The sequence below is a fragment of the Fundulus heteroclitus genome, chromosome 2 (genome assembly GCF_011125445.2).
Source record: "Fundulus heteroclitus isolate FHET01 chromosome 2, MU-UCD_Fhet_4.1, whole genome shotgun sequence".
In the NCBI taxonomy this organism is placed as follows: Eukaryota; Metazoa; Chordata; class Actinopteri; order Cyprinodontiformes; family Fundulidae; genus Fundulus; species Fundulus heteroclitus.
Window position 1 is genome coordinate 9156893 of NC_046362.1, and position 18948 is coordinate 9175840.

The 18948-nt window shown below is 44.3% G+C and overlaps 1 protein-coding gene across 3 annotated transcripts in view; it reads right to left on the reverse strand.

The window, feature by feature from the left end:
• Positions 1-3060: 3060 nt before the first annotated feature.
• Positions 3061-18948, reverse strand: part of peak1 (pseudopodium-enriched atypical kinase 1) — a 109701-nt gene continuing 93813 nt past the window's right edge. For all 3 annotated transcript variants that reach the window (XM_036147299.1, XM_036147298.1, XM_036147300.1), the window contains 2 exons: positions 11613-12433; positions 3061-7282 (listed from right to left, as the gene is read on the reverse strand). In XM_036147299.1, the coding sequence (XP_036003192.1) occupies positions 5942-7282; positions 11613-12433 (2162 nt within the window). In that variant the 3' untranslated portion in view covers positions 3061-5941. The remainder of the gene's footprint in view (positions 7283-11612; positions 12434-18948) is intronic.

Sequence of the window (18948 nt, forward strand, 5' to 3'; positions counted from 1 at the left end):
CTGACACACACACCGTACCCCGTGATTACGCAACGCAATCCCCGGTAGGGGGTAACAGAAACAGGATGGGGAGGGGGGTGAGGCAGTTTCAGGGAAGTCCTCCAACTTTCCGAGTCTTTCCTCAGCTCCTCCCTGCTTGTCCTGAGATCTGAGCTGTCATGGATGATTCACTGTGAAATTATATAAGGTGTCTGGGACGGAGGTGGACAAGGCGGAAAAAAAAAAACCACATCCCATCTTCATCCCTCTTCTCACCCAGAGCCCAGCTCAGGGATATCTCTGGGCTTTAACCTCCTCCTCCGCCTTTATTATCCGCATATTATTTAGGAGCATGCCATTCAGCTCATTCATGACTGCGTTGATGCTCTTTAACCATAAAGTCTGTTTGAGTTCATTTTGTTGAAGCTGTGTTTGCGTGAAGAAATCAAACTATCATTAAAAAGTGGATTTCTCTTAGAAGACCAATTCAAAAAGTGATATCGCGTTTCTCAAATTGATGATTTTGGCTTGTACCTCATCTAAACACCAGTTCTGGGAGGCATGATGGAGATCAGCCTCAGCAGATGGTTGTGTTGTGGTGTTATTGAAGCCAAGTAGCCTTGATAACCTCCTTCAGGCTCATCTTCCTCCTGGCAATGCTCCATAGCTTCTCCATTAGGCTGGGTCAGGTGAGTTTGCCATGACGCTTGTCAACAAGTGCTTGTAAATGTCCTGGTAGATGGCTGTGCTGACTTTGGACTTGTTCAAACGCAGCTGACCGACACCAGGGGAAGACCTGGATCCCCAGATCATCACTGGCTGCGTCATATTCACGCTCTACCTCCTTGGATCATGTGCTTCCCTGGTCCTCATCCAGTCTCTGGGACCTTCATTTTCAAATCAATTCCCATTTTTTGCTTGGTCTGAAAGGAGGACTTTGGACCACTGAGCAATGGTACAATCTTGTTTCTCTTAGGCCAAGGTTGAGACTCTTCTGGCAATGTTGGTGGTTCAGGAATGATTTTACACAAGGGTTGCGATACTTGTCCTGGACTAGTCTGTGTGTGCTAAGCTCTGTCTCCGGCTGCTGTCTATATTTGCCTTGAATCCTCCAAACAGTGGAGTGGAAATTGCTTTACGTTCCTCCCTAGGCTGCAGTTGTCCATGTTGCCTCTGTATCTCTCTCTACTGCTTTTTCCTTCCACTCAACTTGCTGTTAATATTCTTGATACAACCCTCAGAGAACACCCAGCTACTCAAGCAATGATTGGACAACTGTGACAAAACAGCATTTCTGTAATAAAATTGGGTTTTCAGTAGCTGTAAGCTAAAATAATCAAATGTGAAATCCTCACGTTGCCCTTTTTTAATTCAATAATTACTAATGATATTGTTTTATTGCGATATGCTTGTATATTTTAAGAAATAAAAAATTTGTAGCAGGGCCAAGGGAGGAACGGGTGCCAATGGTTCTTTATAAATATGAAGAAAGTCTTCACCTAAAGCCTTACAAGACAAATGTTCTTATGAAAATGAAGAGATCACATTTCCCCAATTTTAGTCTCTTCTTTTGCTCCCTGTTAAACCCAGAGTATATTTATCTATAAAGTGCCTAATAATGAAGTTCTATCATACATCAGGGGTCTGATTATTTCACGTGTTCCTTACAGGGTATTTCACTCCTGCAGGTTTGCTGGTGGTTCCAAGTTTCTAAAATTAGAATGAGAGGCAGAACTTTTAATTCAGGTTTCTGGAGAACACACTGACCAGTTTTCCTCACTCTGCTACTTTCTCCTACTACTCTCCATTTATGCACCATCTCAGGTTATTGCTGCCATTAACTTTATGTTCAATCAGTTCTTTTTCTAATTATGTTTAGTTGTTTAGTCCTGGAGGCAGATATTGGTTGAGCTTATTGTTTGGCAATGACTTTAAGTTTTCTCCACAGATGATACACTTGGCCATGTCGCTAAAAAACCTGTTGATAAGACTAACTAGTCTCTTTTTTCATCCTAGACAGGTTGTATTACAGTGTCAGCGTTTATATATTTTGTTTCTCTCCTGGACAGAGCCAGTAATGGAGCTACTGCTGCTTTTATGTACTGTTCTTCTTTTTCTCAGAAGTGACATGTGGCCGACTGTTTCTGTGTTTATCGGTGCCACATTTCTTGGAGGGAGGGAATCGACTGCACCATCAGTCATTCACTTGATGTTCTCTCTCTCCATAAATGACAAAACTTGGCCCCGTCTGTTTAACCCTGACTCCTAAGTCACTAGTGGAGCTACTCATGCCATGAACTGTGTTCTCTTTAACAGAAAGTAGGCTACTCCTAGGAGAGTACTTTAGCGTATTTTCTGCAACTGTCCTGTCTTCTCAGACCCACCGGTCGGTGCAGGTATAACCACTGGCATGGAGCTGGGTCCTGCTGGAGTTTCCTTTGAACCGTCACCATATGAGGGATTGTAGAAAAATCAATGACTTGGCTGGCCTTCCCTGGATGGATAGCTTTTAACCAATTGGCATTAAAAACTGCTATTGATTGATAGAATTTAATTGGAATAAATGTAGGAAGTTGAATCTGAATGTCTGTATGTGGATGGATTTTTTTTAATCTGATTTTACGTTTTTAGATCTGTATTAGCTCTGTTTGTCTTGTAAAGAGCGTGATGTTTATTATGAAGCAGTGCTATAATGAGCTAATGAGCTGAAATGTAGCTCCCAACCAAAACATTGTGGTGTATTTCACAGGATATGAATTGAGGAGAGAACAGGACAAGCTTTGAAACATGGAACATTCTTAATTTTCTCCACTGACCCATTAAGAACCCATTTTGAGAATGGTGCTGAGCGGATTATAATGTATTGTATTGGGGGGTAGCTGATATGAAGAGGCTCCTCGGAAGATGGTGCAGCTTAGATTTCCTCTACCTTGTAAAGGTCTCCCCCTGGTGGCCACAGTGAAAACCTGCCTATTCTGACAAGGGAACAGGCAACTAACACCTAATAATGAATAGAAATACAAACTTGGGTGTTTTTTTCCAAAGCACGCCCATTCAGGTTACAAAGACGCAGAGACAGTGTGTAAATATAAAAACATATATTTATTGTTCTGTTACAGTTGGCTAACTTGTTCAATGATGTATGGCGATGCAGCATGAGGACACTCCGCACGTCATCACAGAGCGCTTCACAGAGCTCCTGTTCTCCCATTAAACTCAGTGGCATTCACCGGCACGGACGACCACAAGGAGACATCTGATGCGTCGATCCCAACTTGTTGAAAGCGGCTTCAAGAGACGTCCTTCAGCCAAAGTGGTTGTTCTCCTCGTCAGGTAAACCCACGCAAACAGGACAACGCTGTACACTGTTTCTGTGTGTTAACGCAGGTAAAAAACGGAGATCTTCTCTACTCATTTGTTCGCGTAGGACAGTGATAACTACTCACTTTATTCTTCCTCTAGAACATGCGAGAAGAAAGTCAAGTAAAGCATCGATGAATAAATGACTATTAGACTCTAAAGAGAAATACGGGTGCTCTGTACTCAACAAGACAGTGCGCGGGTTAAAATAGACGAGGGTTAAATTGATCGTTTTGACTACATAAAGGCGGCCAGCCACCAGTGATGTCCCGCACGTACTCCTCACTCCTTTACTGCAGCATCAAACTCACTCCTCCTTTGTCTCTTTCTTTCTCTGGACCATAGAGTTTCTACTGTACACCTGCGAGCAGTGATCCCAAGTCGGCGCCTCTGCTGCCGAGTTTGCACGCTGCAAAACAAACCCCGGCACGTCAAGTAAACCTATGAAAGAAAGGGTTTAATCTGAGTTGAAGATGCTACTCGTTGAGTTTGTTCATATTAAATCCTGGATGTGGGATGGGAGACTCGTGTCGCTGCATCGACGCCAGCGACTCGTCGCTAAAAGGCTGTGACAGGAAACGGGTTTGTTTAATTGAAGCAGGATAAGCCAGCTGACTGACGGGCAGGATTTACTTGAGAGCTGAATGGATTACAACCGGGGAGGGAACAAACCTCAGTGGTTGAGTTTTTGCAATCCTATCTTTCAAGGCCGTTTAAACGTAAAAAAAAAAAAAAAAAGCATTTCAGTAGGAGGATGCGACCAAGTCCAATTAAACAGACTGAGATCTTTGCTCAAGTCTTCGGTCTCGCTGAGACGTCAGGCGTCCACAGAGAGACGCCGCCGCTCTGACACCATGTGCAAATATCATCCGTAACTCAGAACTGTACAAAAACAAGACAAACGAACAAAGAGTCACTTTTTTTGCAGTCCATGAGACACTGTGTTCCATGGAAGGAGATGTTCACTCTGAAATTCACTCGTTTTTCTTTTTTTTTTTTTCGTTTTGTTACTTGCAATGTTGCAGGACTGAAATAAAATCAGTTTATGTGCCACAAAACTAACAGAGGAGTCACTTAGTCAACCTGCTGCACCGACATGGAGGGGAGGTCAGGCCTACAGCCAGGAGCAGGCGTGTCCCCGTTTCATGTCAGCGTCAAAAGAGCCTGAAGGAGGGGGAACAGGAAGTAGGCCAAGCCGTACAATTCAACCTCAGACCAGCTTTCAGTTTTTAAAAACAGGATGTGGAGTGACTTAAGCTTTAGGGCCAGTCTGTAACAGATCCACCTGCTTTACTTGTGTGCTGCATTGCTCTGCATTTGGATGAAATGTAAAAAAATGCTGTGAAAACTAGAGCTGCTCCCAGAAATCAGGCGATTTACAGCTCCGTTGACCAGCCAGTCAGTAAGTCAGAAAGCTAATATTTATCTGCTAAGTGAACGCACCACACAGCGCTACGTTACTGAATGACGACTCAAAGTCTGATATTTTCAGTGTCAGAGGTGAATTCAGAGGACAAAAGCTACTTATTTCCTACAGCCTCCTCAGACATGTCTGCGGTCCTTCCAGGCTGTGTGAGAGAGAGCATGTAACAGGAAGGCTGAGCGTGGGACAGCAAAGCTGCTCGGTCTCATCCTTCTTTAACCCCCTTCTGCAAAGGGACATGCTGGATATGTGACAGCCTTTTGGAAATCGGGGAATGAAGGTGAGCGTGGGCATCATCCAGAATCTTCACACGGAGACGGTTTCCCTACTGCAAACTGAGCTAACCCTGCTAAACATTAACGTCAGCTGCTGAAGCTAGTTAAAATGTCCACCGTGTGATCATTTTTATTTCTTTTTAATTAATAAAACCCTGTTTTCTAAGAATGAGTGATGTCACCGTCTCTCCTGATATAAATAATTATGGAGGCTAAAAGAAAGACTTTCTTCTCATATTCAGCTAAAGTCGGACTCGGCAGTTGAAAGCTTTGCTAAGACCTGATTGGTGCATCTCTAGCAAAACATTGAATCTTTTAGTGGGCAGCTTGTGGCTGATCTTTGGCTTCAGTGGAAACTCATCATTGACTCTTCATCAGTTTAAAATTTTTCAACAAAAACAGGTTTCTTCATATTTATAAAATTCTTTAAAAAAAAAAATCTGGATATCGAATTTTTCGCTACAAGTAATTTTTAGTTTTTTGCTTTAGCCCTAAAAAGCTCTGCAGCACAAACTGCTAAAAATATGTTAAAATGTTATATATAATTTGGAGAGAATTCTCCAATTTATCCCATTCGTTCCTTTTTTTTCATGCATTGTCATGGTTGTGTTTCTCTGAGCGACTGATGACTACTTTGCAGGACATTAAGGAACCCGGCGGCTAAAATCTGGCCTGTGATGGTGGCCTCCAGCGAACCTCAGCAACAGAGCAGTAAACGGGTTTCAGCAGCGGCGCCCAGGAGCGCCGTCCGCCTGATGAGACTCTGTTGGTCGCTGTGAGGTCTGATGAGGAAGACAGACGGCTTAGCGTTTGGCTCGCTGTTAGCTTACATCACACTTCACCATTAGCGGAGGGAGCGCAGAGGGGGAAAGGTGTTGCCATAGTAACAGCTGGGCAAAGCAGCTCAGAGTTGCTGCGACTGAGCGAGGCGGTGGGTGGGTGGCGGGTGGGTTTGGCTCGGGTTCTGGTGGTGGGACTGGGGCGGCTGCTGCAGGATGTGGACCACACGGCTTAGGCTGTCCGTGGTGGCAAACGCCAGGTACTGGCAGCAGAGCCAGTCCTCCAGGCTCACGCTGCAGGCCGAGTCCATCGAACGCTCCGCGAACTTGATCATCATCAGAGTCCGCTTCAGGTCCAGCCAGTTCTGTAGGGTGGCTTCTCGCTGGCTGGCAGTGGCCCCTGACATGGGGCCCACGGTGCTGCAGCCCAGGGCCTGAAACAGGTCCTCCCGGGGGCCCCAGAGGAGGCACTGCAGACAGGCCCGGGCCTCGGACATCTGGATCCGCTCCGATGGGTTGACGGTGAGCAGCAGCCTCGCCAGCTGCTGCAGTCCCTGGGAGTAGAGCGACCTGACGGGCAGGGGCGGCAGGTCCGCCCAGGTGTACTCTCGCTCCTTCAGCTCCGGCGTCTCCTCGAACGGGTTGGGTCTGTGCAACATCTCGTAGATGAGAATCCCCGTCTGGAACTCGTCACACTTGCGGTACTGCGTGGCCGTGATGATCTCCGGCGCCAGCCGGGACTGGTCGCGCAGCGTGCCCGGGTCGGCGGCCATGAGGCTGCTCTTCTGCTTGGCCTGAGAAAAGTTGCTGATGATGAGGCGGGCGGGGCAGGTGGCCCCGGCAGCGCTGCTGGCCGCCGAGGCCCCCGGGCCGTTGCTGCTGCTGTTGTTGTTGGGCTCGAGTACGTCCAGGTTCCAGGGGTTGCCCGGCTGGCACTGGACCATGAGCAGGTTCTCCAGCCGCAGGTCGCAGTGGGTCACATGGTAGGGCTTCATGTGCTCCAGGCCGGAGCAGAGCTGCAGCAGCAGCAGGCACACCTGACGCTCGTACAGCTCGGGGCTGTGAGCGTGCCGGGCCACGCCTTCTCTGACGAAGTCCGCCACCGTCTGGAAGGGCACCTCCCGTGTGATGACCACCACTCGGCTCCTGAGGTGGCCCGCCGTGGTCACGGTCCCCGCTGCCGGGGTCTCGTCTGATCTGCTGTTTGAAGCTTCAGACTCTGCTCGGTTTGTGTCCATCTGAATTCCTTTCTCTGTCTCTTCGGCATTCTCATCTCCCTCCCTCTCCTCCTCTTCACCTTCTCCCTCCTCTTCCTCTTCCTCTTCCCAAGGCAGCAGTCGGGTGGGGACGTCAGCCAGGAAGTGTCCACAGTCCTGCTGGATGTTGAAGTGCAGCGGGAGGCTCTGTCTGACAGCAAGGCTGTGGAAGAACTGCTGCTGGGTCTCCTTCACATGACTCCGGCAGATCTGCAGGTGAGGTGAAGAAAAAATGAATTCATAGTTTTATAAAAAGTGCATACAATCATCAAGCAAATATAGTCTAATAATAGCAGACTGCTCTGTGACAGCTGAACCCAGTGATCCTAAATATCGGTGCTTCCTCCTGAACCTCTCCTTTCTGTCCTTTTGTTTTAGGCTAAACCAAATATTGCTGTTCATGATGTGTGAAGCTGAAGAATTGAAAAGCACAGCTCCAGAAACTCTTCATGCCACTCTCAACGTCTCAGGAGCTCCACCAGCTTAGAGCAGCGCTCTCAAACTCAAGTCCTCGAGGGCCATTGTCCAGTAACGTTTAGATGGGCCCCTACCCTACAGACCTGAATCAAAGGGCTAAACCCTTCACCAGCATGCAGTCAAGCTCTGTCAGCGGTGTTGAAGCAGAGCTGCATCTAAAAGTTAAAAATTACTGGATCAATGTGTGCTTCTGTGCTTGTTTGTCTCTCTTGTTGTGTCTCTGCTCTGTCTTCTCTAACCCCCAGTCGGTCGAGGCAGATGACCGTTCATACTGAGCCTGGTTCTGGTTCTGCTGGAGGTTTTTCCTTCCCGCTAATGGGGAGTTTTTCTTTCCACTGTTGCTTAATGCTTGCTCAGTATGAGGGATTGCTGCAAAGCCATGGACAATGCAGACGACTCTACGCTTCTCCAGGAGTGAATGCTGCTTGTCAAGAATTGATGAAATCAACTGGTTCCTTTTATATAGGAAATTTTTTGGCCAATCTGTAAAATCTGATTGAATTTGACTTTGTAAAGTGCCTTGAGATGACATGTCATGAATTGGCGCTATATAAATAAAATTAAATTGAAAATTTCATTGAATTAAAAGTTTCAGACCACCAGCCTAAAGCAACTAAAGGCAGAAAAAACTGCCTGTGGAAACATTTTAAATATGGCTTTATACAGTTGACTCCTAACTGTAGAGTTACTAATGTTAAGTCGACTGTAGTTTTTTGTTTTTTTTTAAATCAACTTTATATTTTTTGCATTACAACTTTACTTTTGAACAGCAATCTCCTCAGTATTTAACTGTGATTTTAATGGGCTTAATTGTGAAATGGGAAGAAGATGAAAAGTTTCTAGAAATACAAATCTGAAACTTGTGGTATAGATTTATAAATTCCACTTCACTACATAAAATCCAGTGCTGATATGTTGCCTTCTTATTAAAGAGTCTGCCTGTATGTAATTTAATAGTATAAATCCAGCTGTTCTGTGAAGAGATTTGCTAGAGAGCAGTAGTGACCAAACAGCATCATGGAGACCAAGGAACACAGCAGAAGAGTCAAGGAGAACGTTGAGGAGAACATGGCAATGAGATCCACAGCTCAGGTGGGAGAATCTACTAGTCGTACACGCCGCAAACTTGGCATTTAGCAAACAATGGCATGGCGGATGTTTAGAGATGACGTGATATGGACGGAGGTCAATAAAGGGCAGTCCTGGAGGAAAACCTGTTAGAAGTGTTAAAAGACTGTGGCGGGGGTTCACCTTCCAGCACGGCAACAGCCATAAACATGCAGTCAGGGCTACAGTGGCCTAGTCAAAGTCCACACCTAAATTAAATGTAGAGACTGTGGCCCTAACCACAGTTTCTGCCCATCCAATGTACCTGGGGTGTGAATACTTTTGTGATTAGAGCTACGGTGTATTACCTCAAAGTAACTTCACTGAAAGCATTCAAATGAAGTTTGAATATTTTTTAGATATATTTCTGTGATGTGACGATGCTCAACCATCTATCACTGAAGCACCTAAGTGCATTAGTATATATCACCTCATCAGTCTTGAAGGAAATGTCTGAGGCACAATGGTGCTTAAACATTTAAAAGCATTTCAAAGTGGTCTAAAAATTCTATACATGTCCAAAAGAACAGGTTTTACAGCAAGTGATGGAAGCAGAAAGAAATTCAGTGATGCAACATCTAACATTTTGGAGTCTGAGTCTTCCCCACTGATTGTGGGGGCTTTGATTTATTCAAAAAAAGGAGCTAATAATAAAGAATGATCTGACAGACGAGGAAAGCCTTTATAGCTGAATCTTTGAAAACCAAGAAGAAGAAGGCTTTAAACCTGTAGATTATTCTATCACTTCAACCTATTCCTCTCCCCATTACAACTCCTAACCCCTAGAGGTCAGGCCAACATGTTAGTTGAGACTTTGCTCGCCGAGTGGCTGAATCTGTTTTTACAACGACGCGCTGGAGCTGGAGACGATTTTAGAAACGGGAAATTGGCATGTTGGTGCTCGTGTGCGCGCCGCAGTTTCTGGTTGGCTTGTTCTATAAAACATCATAAAGACTGAGACTGGATTTTAGTCTGGAAAGGCAAAGCTTTGATGTCCAGGGAAGCGCAGAAAGCTCCACGTTCAGTGAATAGCGCAGTCTCTACTTTAACTCTGACAGCCACGCCCACCTTTCAGTCTGCACACACACGTTTTATTGCACAAGAACATATCCTCAGGGCTCAAAGTATAAGTGGCAACACTTTTAGGTAAACACCTTCCTCCACCTTTGCAGAGGAAGTGGGAGGAGCTAAGACCAAACTAACAAGACGACCGGCGGACACTGAGGTTTCCTTAAGATCTGTCTTAAGAACTGTCAAAGAAAACAAGCTTTCTAAACGCTGTTTTAAAGGAGTGTCTTTTAAAAGGGCTTTGCTTCGATCACCCTAAACGCAGCATTCAGGAATTAAGCCTTCAACTGGATTATAGTGTGTAATTCAGGATTGTTTATATTTATTAGATGTAATTAAACTAATATTAGGAAGCTCAAATAATTTATTTACAGGGTGTTCAAAAGTATTCACACCCCTTCAATTTTTCCAATTTTGTCGTGTTACGTTGAACTTAAAGGTTGTACTTTATTGGGATTTTCTTTAGCAGACCAACAAGCCGCACATAATTGTGAAGGTTGGTTTGACAAACAGAAATCGCATTTCTTTTCAGCTTCCCGGAACCAACAGTTTATTCAACCCTCTATAGCTGCATTTACAGCTGCAGGTTCTTTAGGGAGTGCCATTACTGGTTTTGGACGTTGTTATCCCAAAAACAGCCCCAACTGGATGGAGAGCATCTGCGAACTGCAATGTTCAAGTCTCACCAAAGATTCATTGTTGGATTTAGGTTTGGACTTTGACTAGGCCATTCTAAACCATGACGATGATTTAATCTAAAACATGGACTGAAACTCCAGTCCTTCAGGCTGGTGTTTGACACCTTGTGGATGTGTTTCCACTTCAACATGTCTGAATCCCATATTTAGGTCATTAACAGGCATCTGTAACATGCATGATTACATAATGAGGAGGTATGCCAGACGAAGGACTCCAGGACACGAGGACAAGGGTTTTAAGGCATCCGATCCAACTACTCCACTGTAACTCTGCCTGTGTGTTTATAGCTGTTGCCTCACTGGATGGTGACCTTCAATCCCAGTTTTAAATCTTTTAAAGCTTCTAATAGGGTTGCCACCTGAATTTTCCATATTAGTCTATTATTACGTCAACTCAGACCAGTTTCCATGTCACTGCGGAAGAAAAACATTTCTCTAGCATGATGCTGCCAACGTGGATGTGCAGTCCGGGTTTCCACATGTTTTTTTATGCAAGACTTCCAGAGTCTTCTTTGCATTATTTTAAAATATAAAATACTAAAGTTTGCTATGAAGTTTCTTGACATCTTTTGTTCCTAGTTCCACTAGGAAGTGATGCCCACTTGCTAGTGGGCATCACTTCCTAGTGGAACTAGGAAACTACAGAAACCAGAAGAAAGGACATAAAGGATGGTAAGATTCAAGGAGAGAAGGGAAGTAGGACATAATGGAATGAACAAACAAAGGACACAGGAAAGGAGTGGAGGTATCACACAAGAAATGAGGGATAGAAAAAAGAGAGACAGTATGTGAGGAAGGAACAATAGAAACAAAGGAAAGAACACATCAACGAAATAAGGAAATGATACAAGCAAAAACAGGGAGGAGAAAAGTGTAGGACATAAGAAGTAAGGTAGGTAAGAAACACAAGGAGGGGAAAATGGTACAAGGAAGAAAGACATGGCATAAGGGAAGTAGGAAGGAGGAAGAGCACAATGTGGCTTGAGAGAAACTGAAAAAACACGAAAGGTTGAAGGTTATGCACACGAGCCAAACTGTTATATAGGCCATTCATGAAAAGTCCAAAACTTCTTAGAACTATCTTTATAAATCTATTAATAATCAGGTTACTAACAAACCTTGTGTTGAGAGGGTAGTCTGTCTGAACCATTCTGTAAAGACTGATCTCCAGGCAGAAAGTAAAAGCTCACCTTGATGGCGTAGTTGACCAGAGGGTCTTTGGCATAAGAAGCCGTGTAGTAGACGGCGTCCCCTGCCTCGCAGCACGGTTTGCCGGTGGTCAACCTGAAGTGGGACCAGCTGTCAGTGCCAAATCGCAGGTGGTCCTTCTGGCCAGCCATGAAGCGATCCTCACACTTTGACGCCAGCTTCCGTAGGGTGTCTGTGTGCAGCCCCCTGATCCTCCCCACCACCTCGTCCCAGCTGTCCAAGCCCCTGTAAAGAGCAGTTCTTTGTGGTTTGGAGGCCCCCCCGCCTCCGCTTCCTCGGCCTGCAGGCCTCCCCCTCCCACCCAGGGACTCCGTGCTTGGGAAGACCCTCTTGTCCCTTCCACAGGTTGTGGTGGCGGGTGTGGCGGCGGCAGGCTGGGGGTTGAGGGAGGACACGCTGGTGGCCAGGCTACCCTTGCTTGTGGCTGCGGTAGCAGACGACCTCTCCAAAGAGTCACCGCTCTCATGTTCGTGGGCTCGATGTGGCTCGGAGCTGAGAGAGGAGCTCTGGCTCGCTGTCTCCCAGGTGGAGTCCAAGTCGTACAGGGGGTTAGCCACACTCAGGTTGGTGCCCCCTGGCTTAGCCTCGGCGCGGGGCCTGAGGGCTCCCTGGGTGGGCTCTTTGACCCCGAGGCTGGGTTCTGTGCTGGAGCGAGGGACAACCTTCTTGGGCAGCGGCGGTGGTGTGGCTTTAGGAGCTGGCTGGTCCGTGGAACCGTTTAGGTCCAGAGAGGACAAAGTATCGTTGGAGGCTTTGAGGTTCCGTGGCTGTTTCAGTGGGATCATGTTGGCTCTTGACTGACCTGGAGGAAGAGAAAGATGAGGAGTTACTTACAACATGAAAAGGTCCTACTCATAAAGGAGGTACCCTGTAAAACCAGGACACCAATCACCACGATGCCACTTAAACATTTCCCACATGATTCGTCATATTACAATTATAAGGTTGATGCATTTCATAGATTTACGTTAGGCCCACAGTGCTGTCGGGTGTTGTACGTTTTAGATTGTTCTAATTCTACACATCTGAATGGTCAACGGTTCACTAACAGGTCCACAAAGAACTTCATGGCCCATTGAAGAGGAGATTCAGCCATTAATCCAGCTGTGTTGGAGCAGAGACACTGGCTGGACTCCCCCAGGACAGACCAGCACAAAGTAGTGCATTTCTGTGAAGTGGAAGAATAATAATACATGCTTCTCAGCTGGTTTATGTAGAGTGCATATCCAGCACCCATTAGTCAATGCTTCTCCTGAAGCTATAGTCTATTACATGTTTTTATCAACTTTAAAGAGACGAGAATGTTTGCTGTTCCTTCTTTGTAAACTCACCCCAGCTGAGTATCAACCTACTAACATGCTTTGACCTAAAACTTTGATCTACTGACATGTTTTGCAGCTCAGGCTGTTTGTTCAGGGTGGCTGTCCTGCTTAAAAATGAATACGCGAATATGAATATGCGTTTTGTCAGACAGGAATCTGAGAGAGATCACAGCGGAAAAAAGGGTGACTTCAGCGATATTTCTTCCCTAGAGCCAATTGTTTCTCTGTGTTTTCTGGGGCTGCATGTTTATTTCCTCATATGAAGACAAGAATCTGAAAAAGGGGATGCGAGGGAACATGTGGCTCTGAGAAGAATTCAAAGCACTGAGCAGGAAGCATCCAGCAGCCCAAATCAGTCTCAAGCAAACTTCAGGTTATGGAGATCAAGTCTACCCAAAGCTGGCGTTTTCTTTATTTTAACGAGATGAAATTCAAAGACGAAGGGGCTCAATGTTCTGACTCATTTACCCCTGTGGATCCCTGTTCAAGAGACAAGGTTGTGTTAAATGCAAAAATAAAAGGTTGCAGCCTTTGAATGACTGGAATGTAAAACAAGGCGAGGTTGATGAGGTCACGGACAAACCATCAGGACTGCTTTAACTCCCCAAGGAACCACCCTGCTTTCCTGGAAGATAATACGGCAAGACTGCACCGAGTAAGAAGATGATGTCCTTTCCAGTCAACTGCTTTGCAGATTTACACATGCCAGGCGTGTGGTCCAGGCATCCGCTTTAACAAATCACAAAATGCTACTGATTACTGATTCTAGTAAAACAGGATGAGCAACTCCTCAAGTGGAAGTCATGCTGCCATGGCCTTAAGGACGCAGCCGAGGTCTTTGAACAGAGCAGTCGGGACGCAATGAGTGAACGAGTCTCCGTAATCCTCTCTAGGAGCCAAAGATTTAATATGTTCCTCCAGCAATCTGCGCTAATCCGTCCAAGAAAGCAGACGTCTCCCTCGTCAGGCCACTGGGATCTTCTGTTGTGACTCAACTGAATTACATAACAGAGTGTTAAAATGATTACATCAAATTATTTAAACAATATAATCCTTTTTTATTTCTTTCCTTATTTTGATTTCTTTATCACATACTATTGAAACTATTTATTTACGTACACTGTATAAAAAGCAATGCCGACAGTAAAGAGAGAGATTTCTTTATTAATGTCTTCAAGTTCAGATGTTGACATACACTAAGATTACTATGACTTTAAACAAGTTGGGTTTATCCACGTTGTCATTGTCATGTCATCAAAAGCTTTTGATAGGTTAATTCACAACATTTGAGTTAAATGGAGGATGGTGGCACATCTGTGGATGTACGTGAAGGCAACTGCTCAAACATAGCGCTCCTTTGTGTCACGACATGGAAAGATCTAAAGAAATCAGGAGAGATATCAGGAAAGGAACTGTCCAGTTCATTACTGGGTATAATTTCAAGAAGTCAGAAGCACCAGGTTCATCTGTTTTAACCTAATTATTCACAAGTATATAAGCAGTGTGTGTGTGTGTGTGTGTGTGTGGTGGGGATAGAAAAGAGTGGTGTTAAAGTTAAAATGGTTTAAAAGTTAGATTTCTTTTTCCAAAACACTGCATTTCTTTTTCCTTCGTGGATTATTTGCAAACAATGGTAATTTTATGATTGTATGCAACATTTCAAGCTAGTAAGTGTTCTCCACAGTGAAACCGCTCTATACCAACAATGGCTGAATGGTCACTCAGCCAGGAAGAAGCCATTACTCCAAAAGCAATGTAATAAAGCATTTTTACCATTTTGCAAACAGACTCAGGGAAAAGCCTTTCATCTTTGGAGACATGATCTGAAGAAATGGATATTTGAGCCAAAGGACCACAGTTACATTTGGAGGAAAACAGGAGAAGCTTGCCAGCACCATCTGATCTGTGGGGTCTAGGGATCTGCAGCGTCATGCTCTGCGGGTGTTTTTTTTCTGCAGGAGAAACTACTGCGCTTCCCAAGAAAAGATGACATCACGAGGAAAGAGATTTAAGGGCAAATACTGAAGCAACAAGTCAAGACATCAGCCATGAAGCTAAATCCAGGATGTAAATAGGTTCTCCAAATGGACCATGATCCTGAGCATACCCAAAATGTTTGACAAATGTGTTTAAACTTCTTTAAAAAAAAAAACGTGATAAGAATAAATTCCCTCTCTTTTTTCTGGCATTTAGCAAACAGAGCTAATTTTGGGACTCTTTACTGACCTAAAACAGAAGATGTTAAATCTGATGTACTGTCAGAGAGGAAAGAAAAAAAGGTTATGGGTCTTTTTTGTCCTGGTTTTAATGATTTCTGCTACAGTTTTATCACAGGTATTAAAACAAATTTCTAACAAGCATCTAACCTGCAGAATAATTCAAAGTTGTTGAAGCAAGCGGTTGAAAAACATTTTTCAGTGTTTTGCATTTTCTTACTTCCATCCTTACAGACTTCAGATTTCTCACGTATGAAACGTTTAAACATTTCCTCCTTCTTATACGTTGTCTTCCAGCAACGGATTGAGACAAGGAGACGCGGGACTTGTTGATGGAACAACGTGATCAACATTCAGCAGATGTGAAACTACATAACCCTGCCACGATGGAAGACAATCAGGAGAGGAAGAAACCAGGAGCAGGGAGGTGGGTGGGTGGGTCCTGGTGGCAAGACTGACAAGATTTATAAGAACCAGGGATGAATACCAGGAGGAGAGAACAAGAAAAAGGAGCCTACCTCAGTTCCACTAAAGCTTTAAGAGTTTTCAGCTAACACCAGCTGAGCAGGGAGGCGGACTGAAACCCTCTTCTCTGCTTCCATCTCTGAGTCTGCGAGGAGTTGCTGGTGCAACCAGGCAACGCTCCCACCAGCGCTGAGTGAGGCGGCGAGCGCTCTGCCTCCTCCTGCCTGATGCTCTGATTAAACCACAAGTTCGTGCACTCAGGCGAGAGAGCGAGACGCTCGTGTGTGCGCGCGCGCGCACGGATAGAGAGAGTAGAAAAAAAGGCAAGAGGGAGAGCAAGTCAGTTCATCAAATCAAATGTTGACTAGCTGTGCATCTCAAAGCGGAGGCTGCGCTCGTCTCCTCGCCGCCAAGCAGCGACGTTGCCACTCTGGAAAAGTTTGTGATTAGACCGACACTCTCCGGCACAAACACCCGTGTCTCTTCTCTCATTAGCAGCACGTAGTGAAGTAAAAATAGGCTGTAGGCAGCTCATCATAGCACATCCGGGGAGCCTTTAACACAATCCCAACACATCTACAGACACAATTGCACACTCTGAGCCTCACGAGCACAAAGGCTGCTCGCACACGTTTAAAGTAGTCAACAACAAAAAAAAACAAACCCAACAACCTTAATTAGGAAGTAGCACCGAACAACAAAGATATTTAGTCTCTGATGAGTCACTTAACAGAAAGAGAAAGACCCACGCGGCGTCATTTGCAAAGTGAAGCACCTCGCTGATGCAGCAGCTACTCCACTATACCCACACTCTCCTTTCTGTCCATCGCGTTGTTTCTATTTCTCGTCCAGCATCACACCACTTGATCACAGGCCGATACTTTTCCACTCGCATCAGAGCCTCATATTTCAAGTGGACAGCAGCGCTGTGCCCACCTCTACCACCACCACTTGATGTAATAGCCTGCTCTTTTGAGCTTAAACATACTGTCCACGGTTGGATTTTGTGTAACAAGCAAATATGCAGATAAGTTAAAATGAGAAGCGAATAAAGCTCAAAATCCTCATAACTGCTTTTATTTCCATAGCTGCTCTGGGAACAGACCACGTTCTATTCAAAGACCCACCGTGAAGACAAAACAATAGCAGGTCTGTTGTTAATCTGCAGAAAGAGGAAAAAAGGACTAATAGGCTGTTCAATACTGCTGCAGTGTTTGTCTTTACCAAGTGAGAGAAGAGTTAGCTTTCCTGTGAATCCCTTATATTTAGTTATATTGCTACATTGCAGGGAATACCTTAACAACCGTGTTGCATGGAGCTGACCGCCTTCTGGCACCGGGAACAGGAATTCCTTGTTAAAATACTCCTTTCAAGAAATTTGCTCTTTGGTTTAGGGCAACATGACATCTTCATGTTCATTTATTTGTTTTTCAACCTGATATGTGATCATCTGATATGAGTGATTTGTGCTCTCTAGCCACAGAGAGAACATTGTTGTTTGGATCAATCCATAACATGTTGCACAGTTTCTCTGAAAGACAGTGAATGTTTTCTGTGGGAAATTGTAACCTCTTAATGTGTCTGAGCCGAAGTTTAACTCTGGTGACCCTCCAGCCGTGATGGATGTCACTGTGGATGGAGATGCTGATGAAAACGGTGACAATGACAGTGTTCATCTTCACAACCTGACATCAATCTCCTTCCTTCTTCTGCGAATATGTACCTGATTTGTCAGTACAGTGGCACTGCATGCATTCTGAACTACCTCGGCTCATGGCTTTTCTCTTCCCGACTGAGGAGAAATTAGACTTTTTTTCGAACTTCTTCCCTCTGGTGTTTGCTGAACATAATGGTGATGGCACAGGCTATAACAAAGACACGTGAACGGAGGACAGACTGTTAGTACTGATGTGTCTCAATTGAGGGGCTACATCTTTCAAAGGACCCTATCTCCATGGGCCTGGTCCTTTGTTGGCCAAGAAGACCTGAAGAGATTGGCTTGTGAATTGGGACGGTTTAGTCTTCACCGGCTGTTCCCGTCCTTGCCTCGACTTCTGTTGCCTAGCAACAGAGACAGCATGAAGCAGCCTTAAAGCCAAATAAATGGAGCCCGAAAGTTAATCTCGTTGTCTCCACAGTAAATATCTCTACACGGTTTTTATTTTCCCATTTACATCTTCATGATGGCTCACCATCATAACTTTAAAAGGAGCAATAAGCCATTTTTAACCCTGTAGACCAAAACAAGATGTGTATCAGGCCACACCCGTATTTATCCCGCTCCAGCACTCGGCACCCATTTCCCCCATCGGCTCGTATGAGCCTATTTGCAATAGGATAAAAACACAGCAGAACAGCGTCGCCCCTGATCAGCTGCCTCCTGCCTTATGTGATGAACTTACTACGTAAACAAGAGATTGGAGAACAACACAGAGATAGTGTGACGTTTGACCATAGTCCATCTAAAAAGATACCTTTAGCTCTTCACAAAACTATTTTCTAGTTCTATCTAAAATAATGAAATTTTGCTTATTGCTCCTTTATAATAATGTTGTTTTCTTTATCAGCTTTTCATGTTATTCTTATTTATTAATCAGCCAAATGTTAAAAGGAATTGTATGTTGATATAGAACTATAACTAAATAAAATGCATTGATGACAAATACTACTCCTTATGTAATTTATTAGTAAAACCTACAAAACAACTTAAACACTTACCCTAAAACTTTCTTAGCAAGTTTTAAATACATTTCTTTGTAGATATTAATGAACTAAACATTGACATTAGATTTTTGACTGAATTATTTCTGCTTTCAACTAATTGCGGAAAGCAAACGGGAGTTTTAAAGCAATGAGCCGGGAGACGGACGTTCTCTCTTGGCACCGTGAGCATTGACCGCCTGGTAAGCTGAAAGCTGGCGAGGAGAGCTGGTTGATAATGTCTGAGCACTTTTAAAATGAATATGTTGACAAACCATATTGTTGCTTCAACAAATTGGCTCAGAGTTATCGTTGAAGCTCTCTAACAAAAAAATCTGATCATTTCAGCAAAGTTAAAAACAATAATATAACAATGATTTCAATATTTTTATTTTAGGATTTAGAATTTGAGTTTATGCAGGATACACCAAATCTGAATTCAAGGACATTTTAGCATTATATTTCTTTTCCATTGGCTCTTTGTTAACCATATTTTAAAATTTCCAATACCTTAAAACCTTTGCTTAATTAAGTCAGTTTTGAGCCCTGGGTTCTCACAGTGAGACTAACCTCCTTAGTAAACTATAGTGGAGGATAAACTGCTGGCCTTTACA